General features: G+C 53.7%; 1 protein-coding gene, 1 non-coding gene and 3 pseudogenes across 2 annotated transcripts; 2 read left to right on the top strand and 3 right to left on the bottom strand.

The window, feature by feature from the left end:
- Positions 1–3,744: 3,744 nt before the first annotated feature.
- On the top strand, positions 3,745–12,887 carry LOC114780401 (H(+)/Cl(-) exchange transporter 5-like; annotated as a pseudogene).
- Positions 12,888–13,861: 974 nt separating this feature from the next.
- Positions 13,862–17,461, bottom strand: LOC114780445 (tumor necrosis factor ligand superfamily member 10-like; annotated as a pseudogene).
- A 1,677-nt stretch (positions 17,462–19,138) lies between these two features.
- LOC114780408 (60S ribosomal protein L23a) lies at positions 19,139–21,195 on the bottom strand. Its single transcript, XM_028967686.1, has 5 exons — positions 21,095–21,195; positions 20,493–20,673; positions 19,619–19,795; positions 19,372–19,441; positions 19,139–19,200 (listed from the first exon to the last, which is right to left on the bottom strand). Exons 1-5 carry the CDS (start codon positions 21,117–21,119, stop codon positions 19,186–19,188), a joined length of 468 nt encoding a protein of 155 aa, XP_028823519.1. The 5' UTR covers positions 21,120–21,195; the 3' UTR covers positions 19,139–19,185.
- On the bottom strand, positions 19,267–19,330 carry LOC114780456 (small nucleolar RNA SNORD42). The gene has a single exon (XR_003747185.1). It is a non-coding gene; the product is annotated as a small nucleolar RNA SNORD42 (small nucleolar RNA).
- A 47-nt stretch (positions 21,196–21,242) lies between the features above and the next one.
- On the top strand, positions 21,243–23,262 carry LOC114780419 (ras-related protein Rab-34-like; annotated as a pseudogene).
- The last annotated feature ends 147 nt before the right edge of the window (positions 23,263–23,409 follow it).

The following is a 23,409-nucleotide window of genomic DNA, read 5'->3' as shown; positions in this document are numbered from 1 at the left end:
ACCTTCATCAAGGGGACCTCAGTGGACACCATGACAGGCGTCCGGGGAGCAGTGTGTGGGGATGGGACCTTCATCAAGGGGACCTCAGTGGACACCATGACAGGCGTCCGGGGAGCAGTGTGTGGGGATGGGACCTTCATCAAGGGGACCTCAGTGGACACCATGACAGGCGTCCGGGGAGCAGCGTGTGGGGATGGGACCTTCATCAAGGGGACCTCAGTGGTATCTTGGCAGTTCGGGATTTGAACCCACAACCTTCTGATTACGAGTCCGCTTCCTTAACCACTAGGATGTGCAAGAAGTAATCAATAAATTCACTACCGACATCCATGGTAAATAGTGAAAGAGCGAAGCAGTATTCTGAATTCAGTACTCTGAAAGTAGTGTCGATGCTGAATTCAGTGTTGAATTTGTACAGATCACATGCAGACTTTCACACGTTAGAAATGGTTAAAAACTCTTTATTTCTTGAAGCTCCCAGCTTCAGCACATGAAGGCGAGGCTGACCACGCCTCTTACAGTACACTTGGTTCTACAGATTCTACAGGGGGGGCCATTTATATGGATACACCTGAATAAAATGGGAACGGCTGGTGACATTGAACACATTTTATAAGTGGTCAGAAACTTGTAAATAACCCACGAAAGAATAAAGTTACGTTAAAACCAAGCACACCATTGTTTTTCTTGTGAATTTACCAATAAATTTGATGTGTCACATGACCCTCTTCCTTCCAAAAGTTGGATCCAAGATGGCCAACTTCAAAATGGCCACTATGGCCACCACCCATCTTAAAAAGTTTGCCCCCTCACATATACTAATGTGCCACAAACAGGACATTAATATCACCAACCGTTCCCATTTTATTAAGGTGGATCCATATAAATGGCCCACCCTGTACAGAGTCTTATAACTAGGACTACATTTTACAGCGACAACCTGACACAGTACATCACATAAAAGCAGAACAGTAAATATTACAGTACCTCAGATAACAAAAACCAACAGGATTTCATTTGTGGGCCGTCCTGACTTTAAATATTTCAAGTAAAAAAGCGCCTGTGTTGTATTTTGGCGGCGTACAGTACGTTCTCGTGGTCCCTACATGGAAGAGGTCTGGATTTGCTACATTAGTTGTGGTTTAAAGTGCTGGTTTCTCTGGGTCCGGCTCGGTGGGGGTCAGCGGGAGGTCACCGCCTGGTCAGTCGAGCAGCGCGAGTTCCTGCAGGGGCGGAAAGGACTCGATTACACGCGTCCGCATGGCCAGAAGCGCGAAGCCGCCGCCGTCGCCGCTCCTGACCTGCAGAGCAGCGAGATGCACTCGTAGTGACTCTTGCAGTGCGCTCCTTTCGGCTTGCTTCCCAGAATCCTCCACAGCGGCGTCATCCTCGCCTGGCGCCGGAGCTGCTGTCCCCCCCGGCGACTCGGGAGCACCGAGCACCTGGAACAGAGTCCACGTGTCAGGATGGGCGTCAGCTGGAGACGTCACCTGGGGCCACGCGGCCGCCGATCGGCGTCATTTTCCTCGCAACTGTTCGCCTGCGGGCTAGTTTTTGTTCTCCCCGTTATTTCCCGTTTTTCGGCCATCGCGCCGTGTTTCTTTATTGTTTAAATAAATCATCGTTTCCGGAATGTCCCGTCTCTGCGCTCACTCACCTCATCAGCTCGCCAACACAGGCTAGGACTGGGTTCATTTCTCGGCCCACCAGTTGTGTGTTTAATTGTGCAACTGCTGTGTAAATAGTGCAGCATCAGCAGAGTTGCGTAAATATTCTGTTCCTACGATTCCCGCGACGGAAGCTGGCCGGTTAGCTGCTCCGTTCTAATAGTATTAGGCTAGTTTGCAAAGTTTGTGGGTCCGTAGCTACATCATCACACCACACACATGGGAACCCACCAGGAACCCACCTCTGAGGAACGCACAACGGGAACCCACATCCACCAAACGGGATTTTTACTCTTTACCTGCTGGAGGAGCAGAAGCGTCACCAGGAGCCACGTTCCCACCTTCTCCATCCTGTAGCCCAGAGAACGTTCAGGATCCTCAGAGCGCTGCTGCCTTCTCCTTTTATGGTTCCCAGCCCCTCCCCACAGCTCTCCAGAGTCAAGGTCCTGGTGCAACACGTGTTGGTCAAACATTCAGAGTTCAGAGCGGCGAAGGCAGGAGAGCGGCGAAGGCAGGAGAGCAGCGCGGCGGTGATGTTCCAGCAGAACTTGAACTGAGACCAGCCTGGTCCATAACCTCACCCTGCACCTGGCTGCTTATTAACCATTCATATTCATCACAGCTCACATCAAGACAGAGAGGAGATGTCATAATCATCAATAGAGAAAGTTCTTTCATCTCATGAATCCGAAGGTTATGATGAGCGCCAACTGTCTGCTGCCCTTCGATGTCAGGACATGATGTTCTCGTCCCTAAAGCAGAACAAACAGCCGGGTATGGCTGACAAGAGCATCATGGGAAGGTGAGGTGGACTCGGTTCGCTTGCTTGATAGTTGGTTTGAGAGACAGAAAGTTGTGTGTTTGTGAGGACCTTGTCAGGATCCTGGCACCAGCAGCTGAGTGAAGCACCAGACGTCTGGTCAGGTCGTGAGATCTGGATGTGGGTTCTGGCTCTGCCGTTTGACCAGATGCATGTACGCCATGTTACATTCAATATATTATTCAAATGAAATTATGAAGAATAAACTGGGCCCAGAAGCTTTGAAGGGTGAAGAAAGTAGATGTCTGACCACTAGAGGGCAAAAGTGACCTTTGACCCCTGGCTACATTTGCCTTCTCGTCACCCGTCCCTTCTGGGTTCACGTGTCCTTTGTCCCAGTTTTCGTTCTCATGTGAGTCTCCATTTCCCCCTTTCTTCTTCATTTACTGGGATGTTGGAATGAATGTACCTGATTATTAATGTTTTATCAATAAAACTGCATTTTATTAAAATCTTTTCCTCTGGTGAGTGTAAAGATAGATGTGTGTGTTGCACTGTGAGAGTGTGGCGGTATTTCTGGATGGGCTACTGTGGCTGTCAGTGTACACACACACACACACACACACACACACACACACACACACACACAGCATCAGTAGTGGCACACAAAGCAAAGATTAAAGATCAGTTCTTCAGGTCCATCTTTACCAGCAGCGAGTCCCGAGTCCCGAGCTTCAGTCAACATCAGCACGTTTATAAAAGACTGGGTGGTCGTAGCCTGGCGGGTAACACACTCGCCTATGAACCAGAAGACCCAGGTTCAAACCCCACTTACTACCATCGTGTCCCTGAGCAGGACACTTAACCCTGAGTGTCTCCAGGGGGGGACTGTCCCTGTAACTACTGACTGGATAAGGGCGTCTGGTAAATGCTGTAAATGTAAATGTACTTGGTCCTGGTGCAGTTAGGGTCCAGCCAGATGGGCTCCTTCTACTGAAGCAGTCGAATAAACCCAGGAGAGACATGTTCCACACAGATGGACGTTCTGCTGCTTGTGCTGGAGCTCTGTAGCTTTTTGTTGGGGTCACAGGTTCAGTAGAACATGTCATTACATCACACAGAGACTTTCATCACTTCAGCTCGTGCCAAACTCTTCAGAAGCGGTCAAGGTCTCGCCGTCTCTCTGCGACCTTTGCTGGGACTTATTGTGTCTGTTTGCTCTTGGCTCTGGTTGTGACTGCTTACTGGGACCAGCTATTGTGCTGGAACAGTCCACGTTCCCACCAGGTCCTCTAATCACCTCTTTATTAAGCTAATTTACATATTATCTCATATCTATTTATTTCATTGACAACATTTGGCAGACGCTCTTATCCAGAGTGACATATATAAGTGCTTCAAAATGTCCATCATAGTAATCACTAGTTCACTAGAACCTGATCTGTAAATTACATTAGAGTCATAATTCAGAACCAACCTGCTTTTTAAATGTTTTCCCACTCACGTCTCAAACGGAAGTCACGTTAGACTCTGGAAAGACCTGCTCTGCAACGTTAAACAAATGAATCCATTTAAACGAATGTTCCTGACTGCGGGCAGCGATTATAAACAACATTTGGTTTTGGTACCCAGCGGCCGGCAGGTGGCGCTGTGTCGCCCGCACTGAACCACGCCGAGCATTTAATCGAGCACCGAGCCGATCTGTTTACAGATGATCTGGGCTCGGCTCGTCACGTCTGGTCGCAGCGCAAATGGCCGGACGTCGGATCAGAGTTTCTCTCCCCGACCTTTAGGTAAAAGGCGTTCATTTATTCAACTCGTGTAATATATTATATATACAGTAATCGCCTGTAATATATGAAATATACAGTAATCGCCTGATACATATGAAATATACAGTAAACGCCTGTAATATATGAAATATACAGTAATCGCCTGATATATATTAAATATACAGTAATCGCCTGTAATATATGAAATATACAGTAATCGCCTGATATATATTAAATATACAGTAATCGCCTGATATATATTATATATACTGTAATCGCCTGTAATATATTATATATACTGTAATACCCGGATGGAGGATAAAGTACGTCGCTCCATGTTGGTGTGCGGATGTAATGGCTGTTTTATCCGGGCAGGATGGAAAACTCCGGCTACTGCGGCGAGAGCTTCAGCAGCCTGCAGAGTGGCACCAGTGACGAGGACATGGTGGAGGTCTCCGGTCCCACGGTGGACTTGTCCAGCACGGACGACGTGCCGCCCCTGGAGCGGGATTATGGGGGTGCACGACCTTCAGATCTTACTTTCCACTCGCTTCACGAGTGGTCGCAGAGGATGACGATGGTGCCTTCTTCTTCTGGCCTGTGCAGAGTGGGAGGGGCTAAACGGCCTGCCAAAGCTGATGGACCTTCTGGAGGAGCCGGTACCAGGGGTGGGCACCTACGAAGACTTCAACACCATCGACTGGGTGCGCGAGAAGTCCAAGGACCGCGACCGTCACCGCGAGGTAAAGCGTGGCTGCTTTTTATTAAATTCCAGCCGTAATGCTGTATCTGCTGTAATGTTCTTCTCTCTTGGAAAATACTGCAGATCGCCACCAAGAGTAAGGAGTCCACGTGGGCGCTGGTGAAGGGCATCAGCGACGCCTTCTCCGGCTGGCTGCTCATGCTGCTCATCGGCCTCATGTCAGGTCCGTCCGTCTGATTCTACTATCGACTATCTGTCAATCTAGCTCACGGAGGAAGGTTCCACGTTTCTGAGACGTTCAGCAGATGACCAGCTTGTTCCTCTGGGTTCTAAAGGTGTTAGAAGTGTTATGTGTTGGATTTGTTGGTGTCCAGGCGCCCTCGCTGGAGGCATCGACATCTCGGCTCACTGGATGACAGACCTGAAGGAGGGCGTCTGTCTCAATGGCTTCTGGTTCAACCATGAACACTGTTGCTGGAGCTCTAACGAGACCACCTTCCAGGAGCGAGACAAGTGCCCGCAGTGGAAGAGCTGGGCGGAGCTCATCATCGGTCAGTCAGAGGTGAGAGGTCGCGTCTACAAACCTCTGATGTGATTGTGTACAAATGATGTGATCGTGCAGAAAGGCCGTTCCGTCTGAGGTTCGTCGGGGGTGATCTTGTAGAAGTGTGGTTCCGTCTGAGGTCCACCTGAGGTCCAGCGATGTGATCGTGCAGAAAGGCGGTTCCGTTTGAGGTTTGTCGGGGTGACTTTGTAGAAGTGCGGTTCCACCTGAGGTCCAGTGATGTGATTGTGCAGAAAGGCGGTTCCGTCTGAGGTCCAATGATGCGATCGTGTAGAAATGCGGTTCCGTCTGAGTTCCACGATGCGATCGTGTAGAAATGCGGTTCCCTCTGAGGTCCACCTTTGCGATCGTGTAGAAATGCGGTTCCGTCTAAGTTTCACGTTGCGATCGTGTAGAAATGCGGTTCCCTCTGAGGTCCACCTTTGCGATCGTGTAGAAATGCGGTTCCGTCTAAGTTCCACGTTGCGATTGTGTAGAAATGCGGTTCCGTCTAAGTTCCACGTTGCGATCGTGTAGAAATGCGGTTCCGTCTGAGTTCCACCTTTGCGATCGTGTAGAAATGCGGTTCCCTCTGAGGTCCACCTTTGCGATCGTGTAGAAATGCGGTTCCGTCTGAGTTCCACGTTGCGATCGTGTAGAAATGCGGTTCCGTCTAGTTCCACATTGCGATCGTGTAGAAATGCGGTTCCCTCTGAGGTCCACCTTTGCGATCTTGTAGAAATGCGGTTCCGTCTAAGTTCCACATTGCGATCGTGTAGAAATGCGGTTCCCTCTGAGGCCCACCTTTGCGATCGTGTAGAAATGCGGTTCCGTCTGAGTTCCACGTTGCGATTGTGTAGAAATGCGGTTCCGTCTGAGTTCCACGATGCGATCGTGTAGAAATGCGGTTCCGTCCGACATCCACGTTGCGATCGTGTAGAAATGCGGTTCCGTCTGAGTTCCACGATGCGATCGTGTAGAAATGCGGTTCCCTCTGAGGCCCACCTTTGCGATCGTGTAGAAATGCGGTTCCGTCTAAGTTCCACGTTGCGATCGTGTAGAAATGCGGTTCCGTCTGAGTTCCACGTTGCGATCGTGTAGAAATGCGGTTCCGTCTAAGTTCCACGTTGCGATCGTGTAGAAATGCGGTTTCCGTCTGAGTTCCACCTTTGCGATCGTGTAGAAATGCGGTTCCCTCTGAGGTCCACCTTTGCGATCGTGTAGAAATGCGGTTTCCCTCTGAGGTCCACCTTTGCGATCGTGTAGAAATGCGGTTCCGTCTGAGTTCCACGTTGCGATCGTGTAGAAATGCGGTTCCGTCTAGTTCCACATTGCGATCGTGTAGAAATGCGGTTCCCTCTGAGGTCCACCTTTGCGATCTTGTAGAAATGCGGTTCCGTCTAAGTTCCCACATTGCGATCGTGTAGAAATGCGGTTCCCTCTGAGGCCCACCTTTGCGATCGTGTAGAAATGCGGTTCCGTCTGAGTTCCACGTTGCGATTGTGTAGAAATGCGGTTCCGTCTGAGTTCCACGATGCGATCGTGTAGAAATGCGGTTCCGTCCGACATCCACGTTGCGATCGTGTAGAAATGCGGTTCCGTCTGAGTTCCCACGATGCGATCGTGTAGAAATGCGGTTCCCTCTGAGGCACACCTTTGCGATCGTGTAGAAATGCGGTTCCGTCTAAGTTCCACGTTGCGATCGTGTAGAAATGCGGTTCCGTCTAAGTTCCACGTTGCGATCGTGTAGAAATGCGGTTCCGTCTGAGTTCCACCTTTGCGATCGTGTAGAAATGCGGTTCCCTCTGAGGTCCACCTTTGCGATCGTGTAGAAATGCGGTTCCCTCTGAGGTCCACCTTTGCGATCATGTAGAAATGCGGGTTCCGTCTGAGTCCCACGTTGCGATCGTGTAGAAATGCGGTTCCGTCTAGTTCCACATTGCGATCGTGTAGAAATGCGGTTCCCTCTGAGGTCCACCTTTGCGATCTTGTAGAAATGCGGTTCCGTCTAAGTTCCACATTGCGATCGTGTAGAAATGCGGTTCCCTCTGAGGCCCACCTTTGCGATCGTGTAGAAATGCGGTTCTGTCTGAGTTCCACCTTTGCGATCGTGTAGAAATGCGGTTCCGTCTGAGTTCCACGTTGCGATTGTGTAGAAATGCGGTTCCGTCTGAGTTCCACGATGCGATCGTGTAGAAATGCAGTTCCGTCCGACATCCACGTTGCGATCGTGTAGAAATGCGGTTCCGTCTGAGTTCCACGATGCGATCGTGTAGAAATGCGGTTCCCTCTGAGGCCCACCTTTGCGATCGTGTAGAAATGCGGTTCCGTCTGAGTTCCACCTTTGCGATCGTATAGAAATGCGGTTCCCTCTGAGGTCCACCTTTGCGATCGTGTAGAATGCGGTTCCCTCTGAGGTCCACCTTTGCGATCGTGTAGAAATGCGGTTCCGTCTGAGTTCCACGTTGCGATCGTGTAGAAATGCGGTTCCGTCTAGTTCCACATTGCGATCGTGTAGAAATGCGGTTCCCTCTGAGGTCCACCTTTGCGATCTTGTAGAAATGCGGTTCCGTCTAAGTTCCACATTGCGATCGTGTAGAAATGCGGTTCCCTCTGAGGCCCACCTTTGCGATCGTGTAGAAATGCGGTTCCGTCTGAGATTGTGCGTGTGCTTGTGTTCTGCAGGGCCCGTTCGCCTACATCATGAACTACCTGCTGTACGTCAGCTGGGCTCTGCTCTTCGCGTTCCTCGCCGTGTCCCTGGTCCGGGCCTTCGCTCCCTACGCCTGCGGCTCGGGGATCCCGGAGGTGAAGACCTTGACGTGTCACCTGGTGGTTCTAGATCAGCCAGAAGTCCAGGAATCTCAGGCCTCTTGTCATGTTTAGAAATGCCTCTATTTATTATTTATGCTGGAAACAGCAGACTTTGTTCCGCTGCGGTCTGTAGAACGCCCCACCCAACAGCTACATGATGTGTTCCACCACATCACATGTAATACAGTTCTGCAGTTCTTTTGAGTGTACGTCAGCTGGGCGTGGTCGGGTACTAGGGTGGTAGTAGCCTAGCGGGTAACACACTCGCCTATGGACCAGAAGACCCAGGTTCAAACCCCACTTACTACCATCGTGTCCCTGAGCAGGACACGTAACCCTGAGTGTCTCCAGGGGGGGACTGTCCCTGTAAATACTGATTGTCTGGTGAACGCTGTAAATGTAAATGAGTGTAAATGGGCGTGGCCTGTGTGTTCTGCTGGGGTTCCCTGCAGATAAAGACCATCCTCAGCGGCTTCATCATCAGAGGCTACCTGGGTAAATGGACCCTGATCATTAAGACCATCACGCTGGTGCTGGCCGTGTCCTCCGGCCTCAGCCTGGGGAAGGAGGGCCCGCTGGTGCACGTGGCCTGTTGCTGTGGCAACATCCTCTGTCACCTGTTTACAAAGTACCGCAAGAACGAGGCCAAGAGGAGAGAGGTGAGGCGCCACCGCTGGTGGACGTGTTGTCCTGTGTGTGTGAGATGAGAACGTCACCGTTCTGAGTGTCTCCGCCAGGTCTTGTCTGCAGCGGCTGCTGTGGGCGTGTCTGTGGCCTTCGGCGCACCAATCGGTGGAGTTTTATTCAGCCTGGAGGAGGTAAATCGACTGTAATGTTCCGTATCTAGTAGAGCGTGGTGGACCAACACGCGGTTCCGGTTCGTTCTGCTTCCTCCGCAGGTGAGTTATTATTTCCCGCTCAAGACGCTGTGGCGCTCCTTCTTCGCCGCGCTGGTGGCGGCGTTCACGCTGCGCTCCATCAACCCGTTCGGCAACAGCCGGCTTGTGCTGTTCTACGTGGAGTTCCACACGCCCTGGCACCTCCTGGAGCTGCTGCCCTTCGTGCTGCTGGGCATCTTCGGCGGCGCCTGGGGGGCGTTCTTCATCCGCGCCAACATAGCCTGGTGCCGGCGGCGGAAGAGCACCCGCCTCGGCCACTACCCGGTGCTGGAGGTGCTGGTGGTCACCGCGGCGACGGCCGTGCTGGCGTTCCCCAACGGCTACACGCGCATGAGCACCAGCGAGCTGATCTCCGAGCTCTTCAACGACTGCGGCCTGCTGGACGCGTCCCAGCTGTGCACCTACGCCAACGGCAGCGAGCCGAAGAGCGGCGGCAACGCCCTGCCCGACCGGCCCGCCGGCGCCGAGGTCTACAGCGCCATGTGGCAGCTGGCGCTCGCCCTGCTCTTCAAGGTGCTCGTCACCGTGGTGACGTTCGGCCATGAAGGTAAGCGGCCGCGCCCTCGCCGCGCCCGCACCGTGCTCCCCTAACCCCTGTTCCCTTGGACAGTGCCCTCCGCCTCTTCATCCCCAGCATGGCGGTGGGCGCCCTTGCCGCGCCCTCGACCACGCCTCACCGCGGCCCCGAGCGCCACGCCCTCACCGCGCCCTCGCCGCCGCTCCCCCTAACCCCTGTTCCCTGGACAGGTGCCCTCCGGACTCTTCATCCCCAGCATGGCGGTGGGCGCCCTCGACCGCGCCCTCGCCACGCCCGCGCTCCCCTAACCCCTGTTCCCTGGACAGGTGCCCTCCGGCCTCCTCATCCCCAGCATGGCGGTGGGCGCCCTCGACCGCGCCCGCGCCCTCGCGCGCCCTCGCACGCCCCGCTCGCCCCCCTAACCCCTGTTCCCTGGACAGGTGCCCTCCGGCCTCTTCATCCCCAGCATGGCGGTGGGCGCCCTCGACCGCGCCGCCCCGCTCCCCTAACCCCTGTTCCCTGGACAGGTGCCCTCCGGCCTCTTCATCCCCGCATGGCGGTGGGCGCCCTCGACCGCGCCCTCGCCGCGCTCCCCTAACCCCTGTTCCCTGGACAGTGTGCCCTCCGGCCTCCTCATCCCCAGCATGGCGGTGGGCGCCCTCGACTGCACCCGCGCCCCTATCGCCGCGCCCGCCCACCTCCCACGCTCGCTCCCCTAACCCCTGTTCCCTGGACAGTGCCCTCCGGACTCTTCATCCCCAGCATGCGGTGGCACCCTCGACCGCGCCGCGCCCTCGACCACGCCCTCACCGCACCCGCGCTGCACCCTCCCCGCTCTGCCCTAACCCCTGTTCCCTGGACAGGTGCCCTCCGGACTCTTCATCCCCAGCATGGCGGTGGGCGCCCTCGACCGACCGGCCCTCTCGCCACGCCCGCGCTCCCCTAACCCCTGTTCCCTGGACAGGTGCCCTCCGGCCTCCTCATCCCCAGCATGGCGGTGGGCGCCCTCGACCGCGCCACCCCGCCCGCGCCCGCTCCACGCCCGCGCTCCCCTAACCCCTGTTCCCTGGACAGGTGCCCTCCGGACTCTTCATCCCCAGCATGGCGGTGGGCGCCCTCGACCGCGCCCCTCGCCACGCCCGCTCCCCTCCCCTAACCCCTGTTCCCTGGACAGGTTGCCCTCCGTCCTCATCCCCAGCATGGCGGTGGGCGCCCTCGACCGCGCCCCCCGCGCCGTCCCTCGCCACGCCCGCTCTCCCCTAACCCTGTTCCCTGGACAGGTGCCCTCCGGCCTCTTCATCCCCAGCATGGCGGTGGGCGCCCTCGACCGCGCCCTCGACCGCGCCCTCGCCTCGACCACGACCGCGCCGCACCGCGCCCTTGACCACGCCCTTGACCACGCCCTCACCGCGCCCGCGCCGCGCCCTCGCCGCTCTCCCCTAACCCCTGTTCCTGGACAGGCCCTCCGGCCTCCTCATCCCCAGCATGGCGTGTGCGCCCTCGACTGCACCGCGCCCTCGCCGCGCCCTCGCCGCGCCCGCGCTCCCCTAACCCCTGTTCCCTGGACAGGTGCCCTCTGGCCTCTTCATCCCCAGCATGGCGGTGGCCGCCATCGCCGCGCCCTCGACCGCGCCCTCGCCGCGCCCTCGACCACGCCCTCACCGCACCCGCGCCGCGCCCGCGCCGCTCTGCCCTAACCCCTGTTCCCTGGACAGGTGCCCTCCGGCCTCTTCATCCCCAGCATGGCGGTGGGCGCCCTGACCGCCCCCTCGCCACGCCCGCGCTCCCCTTACCCCTGTTCCCTGGACAGGTGCCCTCCGGCCTCCTCATCCCCAGCATGGCGGTGGGCGCCTCGACCGCGCCCGCGCCGCTCCCTCGCCACGCCCGCGCTCCCCTAAACCCCTGTTTCCCTGGACAGGTGCCCTCCGCCTCTTCATCCCCAGCATGGCGGTGGGCGCCCTCGACCGCGCCCTCGACCGCGCCCCGCCTCGACCACGACCGCGCCGCACCGCCCCTTGACCACGCCCTCACCGCGCCGCCCCTCGCCGCTCTCCCCTAACCCTGTTCCCTGGACAGGTGCCCTCCGGCCTCTTCATCCCCAGCATGGCGGTGGGCGCCATCGCCGGGCGGCTGCTGGGCGTGGCCGTGGAGCAGCTGGCGTACTACCACCACACGACTGGGTGATCTTCCGGGGCTGGTGCTCGCCGGGCCGGACTGCATCACCACCCGGGGCTCTACGCCATGGGTGGCGCGGCGGCGTGTCTGGGTACGTCACGTGACCCTCCTCCGGCCGGACCCGCCCCGCCTGAGCCGGCTTGTGTGTCCCCGCAGGTGGCGTGACGCGCATGACCGTGTCCCTGGTGGTCATCATGTTTCGAGCTGACCGGCCGGCCTGGAGTACATCGTGCCGCTGATGGCCGCCACCATGACCAGCAAGTGGGGTGGCGGACGCCATGGGCCGCGAGGGCATCTACGAGGCGCACATCGCCTCAACGGGTACCCCTTCCTGGAGCCCAAGGAGGAGTTCAGCCACAAGACGCTGGCGATGGACGTGATGCCGGCCGCGCCGCGGCGACCCGCCGCTGTCCGTGCTGACGCGGGACGGGATGACGGTGGAGGACGTGGAGGGGCTGATCGCCGACACCACCTACAGCGGCTTCCCCGTGGTCGTGTCCCACGAGTCCCAGCGGCTCATGGGCTTCGTGCTGCGCAGGGACCTCATCTATCTCCATCGGTGAGGGCCGCTTCTAGATGATTAAAAGGTCTTCTTCTCACGTGGGGAGAAGCGTCATTGTTCGGCGTTGGTTGTAGAAAAATGCCCGGAAGAGACAGGACGGCGTGGTTAGCAGCTCCCGGATCTTCTTCGCCGAGTACACGCCCCCTCAGCCGGCCAGTAGCCCCGCCCCCCTGAAGCTGCGCGGGATCATGGACCTCAGCCCCTTCACACCGTCACCGACCACACGGCCATGGACATCGTGGTGGACATCTTCCGCAAGCTGGGCCTGCGCCAGTGCCTGGTCACCCATAACGGGTGAGCGCCTCGCCCCCGACTGCGCTTCCTGTTTGGAGGCCACGCCCGTTCCCTCGCCTCACCTGTTCCACTCTGTTTCCCTTTCCAGGCGTCTGCTGGGCATCATCACCAAGAAGGACATCCTGAAGCACATGGCGCAGATCGCCAACCGTGACCCAGGACTCCATCCTCTTCAACTGAGGGCCCGGCGGCCACGCCCGCCACCACCAGCTGGACGGCGCTGCATTCATACCAGCGGCTTCGGGCCGGTCCACTCACACTGTGACGATGATGATGAGGATGGTGAAGATGCCCCTCTGGACCTTGTCGACGGGTCCGCGCTGCTTCGGCCGTGGGAGCGTCTGACCATCTGAGCTTCAGCACCAGGCGATGGAGCCAGGAACTGGCTGGGGTCAGAGGTCAGGGGTCATTTCACCACAGACTTCAAAGCACTGAACGTGTCCAGCGTCCCAGACTGCATGAGTTTACAAATTCAAGATATAATCAAGATATCTATGCGTACGTTCATATTTAACATTCAGATTTAATACAAAACCAGACAGGAACCGTCACCTAATCATCAATAATCATCAATAATCATCAATAATCATCTTTTAATTCATGGTGTAGCAGCGGATTTACAGTCTTTTGGGTTTTTTTTGGCACTTATGTAATTATGTTCAGCATTAATTGTATGTCATGTTTTCGTGGCTCCGTTCAGGTCCACACACCACGTTCGTAGAACCTCATGAACCCTCGAGTTGCACTATTTAGCGCGCATTTCACATCACGGCACGTGCGGTTTATTAATACATGACCTTCATGCCTGTCTTCTCGTGTAAGAATGTAACATAAAGTAATTTATTCCCTTTCTGGGCCCGTGTGTGTGTGTGTGTGTTTGTCTGCTCTAGAACCCACAGCTGATAGTATATCTTGAGAGAATTCCCCCGCGCGTCCCCATGGAACGTCAGCGGTTTCCGCTGGTGACCACCCGCCAGACACAAATACAAACAGAGGAGGATATTTATTTTAATTACAAGGTCGCTCCGCCACTTCCTGCAGGATGGTGGGATCTGGAATGTCCTTCCCAGCATGCACTGCAGAGCCCGTCCTGCAGCGTTCTGATTGCAGGGCCGCCCCCTACTGGGAGTCACCTGACCGGAGGTCAGGTGGCCTTTTGTTGACTCACAGGTCGAAGCGGAACAGGCCGAAGTAGCTGGACGAGTCCTCGGCGTGGACGGCAGCGGGCGTGGACACCGAGACGAAGATCTCGTCCCCGGCGCGCAGCTCGAACAGGCCGCCCTGGTAGATGGAGTGCAGGGCCGGTGTTCGCTCTCCGGCGCCCAGCACTGGGTGCCCACCGCCCTTCAGCAGCTGGATGGGCCGGGCGTACGCGGTCTTCTTGTAGACGCACTGCACCACCTGGTGGCTGGAGGACGCGGCGTCCCGCGGGTCCCGGAAGTACACCTGGGCGTACAGGTAGTAGCGCCCGGGACGCGGGACGCGCAGGCGCCCGTTGGACAGGGTCAGGTTGCGGAGGTTGTGAGCCGAAGCTGTGGTTTGCCCCAGGAGACGACGGGGGTGAAGGCAGGACTGGTGCAGGTCCGGCTGGGGCACCTGGGAGGCGGGGGTCTGGGGACGGAGGACAGACGTTCCGTATGAAGAATACCAGAACGTGTAGGTGTGTGTGTACTGGGTCAAAACACACCCTGCAGTCCCGTGTCTCGCAGCGTCAGGTGCGCAGATGCCCTCTGGACCTGGCGTAGACAGGAACGTCATTCTGGGCTGTTCCCTGGGTTCTGGAGGTGAAGGAGAACAGAACAGGAATCCTGCTGTGAGTCTTCTGAAGAGAGTTGAACTTGTGGACCTGCCGGCTTTATGGAGTTGTGTTACCTGGAATGCTGTGTTTGGAGAGGATGTTCCTCAGTCACCTGAAACAGGAATCAAAAAGTGCCTTCAGCTGGAAATGGATCCATGAAGTGACCCGAGCTTGCCCCGCCCCGCCACGCCCGCCCCACAGCCAGACCCTTAATAAAGGTGCCGAGTTTCAAAAAGGACGGGACTGAAGAACGCTTAACCCGTCCTGAGGCTGGAAACACTGCAGAACAAAAGCAGTGGGATCAGATTCAGGAGGAAATCTGGAGAAACACTTAAATCAACAGAAAAGCAGCAGAACGCAGATCAGAAACCAAAAATAAATCATGTTTGGACTTTTATATTTATGTTTTTATATTTCAGACCCAGGAACCCGCCCCCCCGTGTCTTTGTGTTCTCGTTCTGCAGCCCCTCGAGCGTCCAGATGTGCGTGGGAATCCGTTGTCTTCGGAATTAATGACTAACAGCTTTTGTTCTGGCGACTGGAAACAGTTCCAGCCCTGGAGCCATAATGGCGGCGGCCCAGGAAGCACCAGTCAGATCCCAGCAGCATCGATGTGTGGTGATCTGTGGGATCTATGATGATATCTGGTGATCTGTGGGGATCTGTGATTATATAAGTGTAAAGTGTGAAGTGATTGTCACATGTGATACACAGCAGCACAGCCCACGGTGCACACAGTGAAACGTGTCCTCTGCAATTTAACCATCACCCTGAGTGAGCAGTGGGCAGCCATGACAGGCACCCGGGGAGCAGTGTGTGGGGACGGTGCTTTCTCAGTGGCACCTTGAAGGATCGGGATTCGAACCGGCAACCTTCTGATTACGGGGCCGCTTCTTACCGCTAGCCACTCTGGTTGTTTGTGTCTGGTGATGTGTGGGGATCTGTGATGATATCTGGTGATGTGTGGGGATCTGTGATGATATCTGGGGATCTGTGATGATATCTGGTGATGTGTGGGTCTGTGATGATATCTGGTGATCTGTGGGGATCTGTGATGATATCTGGTGATCTGTGGGGATCTGTGATGATATCTGGTGATCTGTGGGGATCGGTGATGATATCTGGTGATCTGTGGGATCTGTGATGATATCTGGTGATGTGTGGGGATCGGTGATGATATCTGGTGATGTTGGGGATCGGTGATGATATCTGGTGATGTGTGGGTCTGTGATGATATCTGGTGATGTGTGGGGATCTGTGATGATATCTGGTGATGTGTGGGGATCTGTGATGATATGTGGTGATGTGTGGGGATCTGTGATGATATCTGGGGATCTGTGATGATATCTGGTGATGTGTGGGGATCTGTGATGATATCTGGTGATCTGTGGGGATCTGTGATGATATCTGGTGATGTGTGGGGATGTGATATCTGGTGATCTGTGGGGATCTGTGATGATATCTGGTGATGTGGTGGGGATCTGGTGATGATATCTGGTGATGTGTGGGGATATCTAAGCCGTATGTCAATTCAAACCTGCATTCAAAGACTTCCATTTCAAAACATTCCTTCAAATTCAGCCTTGAAACTGTGACTCCTGGTGATGTCACCAACATGTTGTACAAAGGTTAGAAGGTCACGGACCCTTGAACAGACCCTTGACGTTCTTTAAACTGTGGTCATGTGACGCACCTTGGTGATGTACGCCTTGATCCCCTCGGCCAGTTTGATGCAAGGTTCTCCAAAGATGTGCACAAGAGCATCAGGCAGCTCCTGGTCTCTCTCCAGGGCGTTCAGGAGACCCAGACAGCGCATCTCCTCTGTCACTGTCTGAGTCCTCACCTGTCAACACAGGGCCAAGACCGGTGAGTCCACAGGCGCACGCCCACTGATGACCTTCTAATTAGTGCAGAATCTTCTCCTGCAACCCTCCTTCTTCACCTTCACTCTTTCCTCTCCTCTTCCTGCCTTGTCCTGAGCTCTACCTTTATCTTCACCAGAGTTCAGGGCCTTGTTCTTTAAGAACATTGCTTTGGCTGTTCCTAGTAATAGAATATGACGTTCTCCTCGTACAAAACCTGTTTTAGTCCTGCAAGTCTTCTCCCTTGCCCAACCTTTCCATAATCAATCAGTCTCCTCCCTCAGCTCCGCCTTCAGCTCCGCCCTCCCACTCCAATCCAACACCAACCAAAACAAGAAGATTCAAAAATACTTGTGGCACAAATATTTTGTTCAGACGAAAATGTAAAAATTATTGTAGGGTGAGTCATGTTTTGTGGCTTCAGTGTCTGTGTTAGTGTGTGTGAGTGTGTGTGTGAGTGAGCGTGTGTGTTTGTGTGCTTGTGAGTGAGTTTGTGTGAGTGTGTTGTATGTGTGTTTTGATTGTGTTTGTGAGTGAGCGTGTTTGTGTGTGTTTTGTGTGAGTGTGTATTTGTGAGTGTGTATTTGTGTGTGTGAGTGCCTGTGCGAGTGTGTGTTATTGGTTTTATTTCATCTTCATCACTCCAGCTGGTTTACAGTAAATCGGGTTGATGAGGATGATGAAGATGAGCAGGATTTTGGTTTCTATCTGATCTACTTCTACTTTATTCTCGCCAATTCGGTCCAGTTCCAACAGAGAAATAAAAAATAAAAAATCCGCCTGTGTGTGTGTGTGAAGTAAAGTCCGGTTAGATGAAGAGTAAGAGGAGGAGGAGGAGATACCTGCATCACGGCCTGGTTCAGGTAGAGCAGCAGCCCGCCGGTCGACGCCACCTGCAGAACCACGAGAACGGAACCGAGCAGCGAGATCCAAGTCCTGGAGACCCCGGTCCTCTTCATCCCGGCCGCGCCGGGACCTTCTGCCCGGCCTGGAGGGTCCATGAAGAGACGAAGTCCCGTCAAAGCCCCCGCCTGCTCCGCGCTCCTCTCATCGCTGCTTATAAAGAACCGGGACCACGACCCACCCGACACGGAACTTCCACCCGCCGGGACCGCGAAACCGGGAACCCGGCTCTGCTCGCTGCTGCCGCCCGCGGCGGACGGGGGAACTGCAGCGCTGGTCGAGATGATTTTTAATGATTTCACGACCAGACCTCACGGGGCATGTCCATGTGGGCGGAGCTCATCTGTGACGTCAGGTGACCTTGACCTTATCGATGTGAATCCTGCTCTGCTCATTTTCTTGCTGGAACTTTAACTTTGTAAAGTTTGAAACGTAACCATCGTCATCGTCACCAGATCTGCTTTATTTGGGACGAGCGTGGATGCTGGATTCCTGTTAATCCCCTTCTACAGACAGCAGATGTCGCTTTTCCCGGTTTCTCACAACCCCCGGAGTCCACAGCTGCTGGATTTATGGATGAAGATGGACGGGGGGGTCCATCTGTGCAGCAGGGGTCGTGCCCCCATTCCACAGCACAGATGTGAATGTCCCTGCATGCTCGGTTTGGACCCGAGTCTGATGAAACTCATTCTAAACTTTCATCCTGATGTCATCAGGATTCCCCTGCCATGTTACCATAGCAACTCCACTATCACAAACATCTAGCCGTTATTAAAATCACGAAGGTCATCATGCTCCACAGGAACCGAGACCAGCTGTGTGGACCAAGAACCTGATGAGATCAGACTGAGGACCGCAGCAGGGCGGTGAAAGTGACGCGAGTGTCATTGTGAAACGCTGCAGCGCAGCACACGGTGACACGTGTCCTCTTATTAACAATCACCCTTAGTGAGCAGTGAGCACTTCACTTCAGTAATGAAGAAATCCAGCATTAAAAATTCTAGAAGTTAATTTCTAGACCGCACTGAAGGTGGTAGTAGCCTAGCGTGTAACACACTCGCCTATGAACCAGAAGACCCGGGTCGAATCCCACTTACTACCATCGTGTCCCTGAGCAGGACACTTAACCCTGAGTGTCTCCAGGGGGGGACTGTCCCCGTAACTACTTGACTGTAAGTCGCTCTGGCTAAGGGCGTCTGGTAAATGCTGTAATGTAAATTAAGGTCTCTACTGCCCCTCAGGAGGCTGGGCGACAGAAGAACAGTGTGGAAGGCCATAGGGACCAAAATTTAATAGATCCACATCAATTAAATGGGAAATAATTTATTAATTCAATACAAGATGAATCATGAAAAAATGGAAATATTAACAAATTGATTACTTCAAATATTTATTTCATTTGGGCACACCGATTGGCCCATAAATATGACCCATCAAAGTAACTTATCAGCCTGATTGGTTTGCTCTGACGTGTCCTCTGCGCCATTCACGGGTCACTTCAAAGCAGAGCTGGTAAGTGACATCGTCGGACGCTGAAGATGAAAATGTAACAGGAAGTAATGCAGGTAGGAAATGACGCAGGCTAGATCAGCGTTGGTCCCGCCCACTTTAATGTGACACACTGATAGTAGTAAAGTAACTCATGAGTTGAATGGAACAAACGACATTTAATTATGTTTCAATAACTCATTAAATAGATTAAACTGGTGAGGTTTTAATAAACCCTTTTAAAAAGGTCCTAATCTTATTCTTTAAATATATTTCATTTTGGCACTCCACTGGTTAAGATGCAACATTCCGCTTCATCTCTAAACCATTTTACATCCCTGTTACAATATGCACCATCAGAGAAGACACCAGACACACCATGATTTTTACAAACATTTATTCCTCTGTACATTTCACCAGCGGAAGTTTAGATGATGCCAATCTGAAAGAAAAACCGTGAATCATTAATGTGGCTCCAGGTTAAAGACAAAGATAATCATCATATATTCAGCATCAGTGGTTCCTTTGAACGCATCACTATTCAGACATTAATGTGTTTACATCATCTGCACAGAAACGCTTACAGAACAGGCTGTGGAACCGGGTTCTTTACCTTGTTGGCAACGTCCAATGCATCGTAATCTGGCGCCAGGCGGACGTACGCCTTCTTCTCACCATCAGGCTGAGGGAGAAGAGGGAGGGGTTAGTAACACAAAGGATTATGGGTAAACAAACATTAACAAGCATTTCCTATGAACATCAGTGGTTCCTTTGAAAACATCAAGTCTCAGATTCCAAAAAGTTGACATCACTTGATAGGAACAGCTCGAGTTCTGGCTACTGTAACCATGACAACACACCTGATCAGCGTGTTGACCTTGGCCACGTCAATGTCATACAGCTTCTTCACGGCGTGCTTGATCTGGTGCTTGTTGGCCTTAACATCCACAATGAAAACCAGTGTGTTGTTGTCCTCGATCTTCTTCATGGCCGACTCGGTGGTCAGAGGGAACTTGATGATGGCGTAGTGATCCAGCCTATCAGAGCAGAGCAGCATTAGAACATCTACAAAATGAGATTGGCCACATCACAACATTCAATTCTTTAAAGGTCCCAGACATGAAGATGTGACACTGTGAGATGATTGAACATTAATACGAGTTCCTCTAGCCTGTCTATGGTGCTGCAGTTGCTAGAAATGGTGATGGGTGTTTTGGTTGTTCTGCTTCACCGTTCAGTGAGCGTCAGCGTCACAAAGAGAAAAAATACCCCCCGTTTCAACACAGATAGTAGATTCTGAAGAACCAGTTTTATTTTTTGGGGGGTAAAAACGCAGACTTGACTTCCTGTCTGCGCCAAACATTGTGGTTGGTGAATGTTGTTGACGTCATTTCCCCTAAAGCCTGCTCATCTTCTAAAGCCCGCTCTCATCCTCATTTAAAGCTACAGACACCGAAACAAGTCAGGTCAGTGGTGGCCTAGCGGGTTAGGACCCGTAATCAGAAGGTCGCCGGTTCGAGTCCCCACACACTGCTCACTAAGGGTGATGGATAAATACAGGGGACACGTCTCACTTATTTTCAGCATTTAAAGCTACAGACACCAATCGGGGCGTCCTGGGAAACCTCACTGTGGGACTGGATCAAAGTGGCCGATATATATATAAAAAAAGAATGAACGTCGGGGACCTTTAATCAGCAGATTATGGGAGTCGGCGGAGTGTAAGCGGCCTACTTGTTCCTGCGAGGGGCGCTCTTCCTGGGGTACTTGGGCTGCCGCCTCAGGCGCAGGGTCTTGGGCCGCCGGAAGGTCGGGGAGGTTCGGATCTTCTTCTTCCTCTGGCTGTGGACGCCTTTGAGAACGGCCTTCTTGGCCTTCAGGGCCTTGGACTTGGCCTCAGTCTTGGCCGGGACAGCTGGTGGGGACAGTCACAGGTGAATTGTAAAGTGTCCTGAAGCCTCGTCACTCGGATTGACACGTGGGTCCCCGCCGGAGCTAAGCTAACACGGAGCTAAGCTAACGCGGAGCGTCCACCTTCTGAGGAAAAGCGACAATAACCCCGCTGCACAACGACAGGCGGAGCGTAAATCACGACAAGATCACGCCGACTAATACACAACAAGACGCGGTTAAACGCGTTTACTGAAGCGAGGGCGGCGAAACGGCGGCTCGGAGATCACCTTCCACACGATGAAACTAGTTTACGTACATCCTCGCTAATGCACCGATCTATTTCACATCCCCGAACATTTACACACACTCCTGGGCAATATTATAACGGCAGCCGCGGGGACGAACGTCAAAGGTGTATGAAAATGTTTGAAACGTCCACAGACCTTCTTTCTTCGCCTTCGGGGCCATGTTGGAAAAGGAGGAAGGTGCGGGGTCTCCGGCGCTATATTCCACGGGCGAGGCTGCGCGGCGCTACTCTCGCGAGACTAACGCGGCATCATGGGAACTGTAGTCATGTGAGTGTCCGCCGAAGGACGTTCTAAACCGAACCACGTTCTCAGCATTCTCATGGAACCTCTCCTCTTTTTCAACTTGAACTGTAGAAAATCACTCGGGAATTAAACCTTCGGCGATCATTAGAGAAGCGTTTTTTTTCCTGCAATTTAGAAAGGTAAGTTATGTTGCTTTTTTTGTTCATATTCCACAACACGTTTATTGTGGTAGCTGGAAATTAAATTCTACTGTATAAAAAAAAACACTTTCCACACTTTTCACCCAGTATGAGTACATTCAAACTTACTTTTTTAGAATCAGAAAGGTGAAATGTTTACTACTAATTTTAGTCACATGAATTAATAACATATAAAATATATTTTTAAAGAAAGCTGACAAAAGGGCGTGGCAAGTGAAGACAAAAGCCAAAGTGACATGATGGAGGGGAGTGAATATGTGAACGTTTCCTGTTTTTTCTCTGGTCAGGATTCCGCTGCCATCATGAGTGCGTTGCCGCCGTTGAAGAAAGACAGAACCATTGCCGAGCTCCCTCAGGCAAAACACACTTTATCGGTTGTGAATGTGCATTTAGTGCAAGTTGAGCGTTAAAGAGACGTGACGTCCTGTCTTCCGTCCCCCATCAGTGCTTCAGCAGGGACGCGGCGCTGCACACCAACGAGGAGTTTCATTCCAAGGTGAAGACAGCGTGCTCGGCCCAGAGGACTGGAGTGGTGGGGTGAGCTGAGATGTTCACTACATGAAGACCCTCGGAGATACAGGAGGTCTGGAAGATGAGTAAATGTGATTCATTCTTCCGTCTGCAGGTTCTCCTTCGCCAAGGTCATCGTTGTTGGGGACGTTGCTGCTGGAAAGACCAGTCTGATTAATCGGTGATGGAACCTTCTTGATCTAAACTGCTGTATGACGATGATGATGCCGATGTATTTGTTCCTCCAGGTTCTGCAGGGACAGTTTTGTGCGGAACTACAAGGCCACCATCGGTGTGGACTTTGAGATGGAGCGGTTTGAGGTGCTGGGGGTTCCTTTCAGTCTCCAGTTGTGAGTTCTGTGCTTTTTGAAGAACCTGAACATCGACCCGTATGATGACCAGCATGTGACTGTGTGACTCCTCCCTCCCAGGTGGGACACCGCGGGTCAGGAGAGGTTTAAGTGCATCGCCTCCACCTACTACAGAGGAGCACAAGGTACGAGGAACATCTGGTCGTCTCGCTCCTCTCCAGCCCCACCACGCCTGCTCACACACTTTTTATCTCCAGCCATTATAGTGGTGTTTGACCTGAGCAACACGGCGTCTCTGGACCACGCCCGGTACGGTACACTCATCACACATGAAAATGACTGGATGGAGGTTGGATGGATGAATGAATTTCTTCATTTCCAGGCAGTGGTTGGAAGAATCCATGGAAGAAAACGACCCGTCCAGCATCCTGCTCTTCCTGGTCGGGGCCAGAAGGACCTGAGCGTGAGTCCAACATCACGTCCCATCATCCTGTGCCGAAACCCCGTTAACCTTCAGCTCTCCTGCCGCAGTCGCCCTCGCTGCTGGCACAGATGGAGCACGACGCCATCCGGCTGTCGGGGGAGATCCGGGCGGAGTACTGGGCGGTGTCGGCCCTCTCAGGTGCGTGTGGGCGGGGCAGGGTTGGCAGCCGGGCCCCGCCCGTTTCGTAAACGCGTCTCTCTGCCCGTCCAGGTGAGGGCGTGAGGGAGCTCTTCGCCCGCGTGGCGTCGCTCACCTTCGAGGCGAACGTTCTGGCCGAGCTGGAGAGTAGCGGCTCGCGGCGCGCGGGGGACATCATCAGTACGTTCTCGGCGTTGAAGGTGGTGGTGGTTGTCATGGAAACAGGCCGACTACTGATTACTGGAAGATTTTCTCCTGCAGGGATCACCAGCACCTCGGACGGTGAACACGTGAAGTCCAGGAGAAGGGCCGCCGACTGCTGCTGAAGGCTCCGCCCACGTCTGTGTTCATGTTGTGTGGTCGTGATTCGATTTCAGGGTCATGTGTCCGCGGTAATGCGCCTCTCATGACCGCAACCATGCTGCTGACGCTCCGGAACATTCCGGAACATTTCTGTAACCCTGGGGCTGTTCATGTGCTCGCTGTGGTGCACGATAATAAAGTTCTAGATCCGGAGTTTTTTTTCCACATCATTTTATTTCACTGCCTGACATGAACGACGCA

The sequence above is a fragment of the Denticeps clupeoides genome, unplaced genomic scaffold (genome assembly GCF_900700375.1).
Source record: "Denticeps clupeoides unplaced genomic scaffold, fDenClu1.1, whole genome shotgun sequence".
Taxonomy (NCBI): Eukaryota; Metazoa; Chordata; class Actinopteri; order Clupeiformes; family Denticipitidae; genus Denticeps; species Denticeps clupeoides.
The sequence above is the reverse complement of the archived record's forward strand: the minus strand, read 5'-3'. Positions and strand labels throughout refer to the sequence as shown.

Excerpts from the sequence above, each read along its gene's own strand:
- LOC114780408 (XM_028967686.1), bottom strand. The coding sequence starts at position 21,119 with ATGGCCCCGAAGGCGAAGAAAGAAG. Across the intron at positions 20,674-21,094 it reads CCCGAAGGCGAAGAAAGAAG|CTGTCCCGGCCAAGACTGAG; the intron begins GTCTGTGGACGT and ends TGTCCCCACCAG. Across the intron at positions 19,442-19,618 it reads AAGGTCAACACGCTGATCAG|GCCTGATGGTGAGAAGAAGG; the intron begins GTGTGTTGTCAT and ends TCTTCTCCCTCA.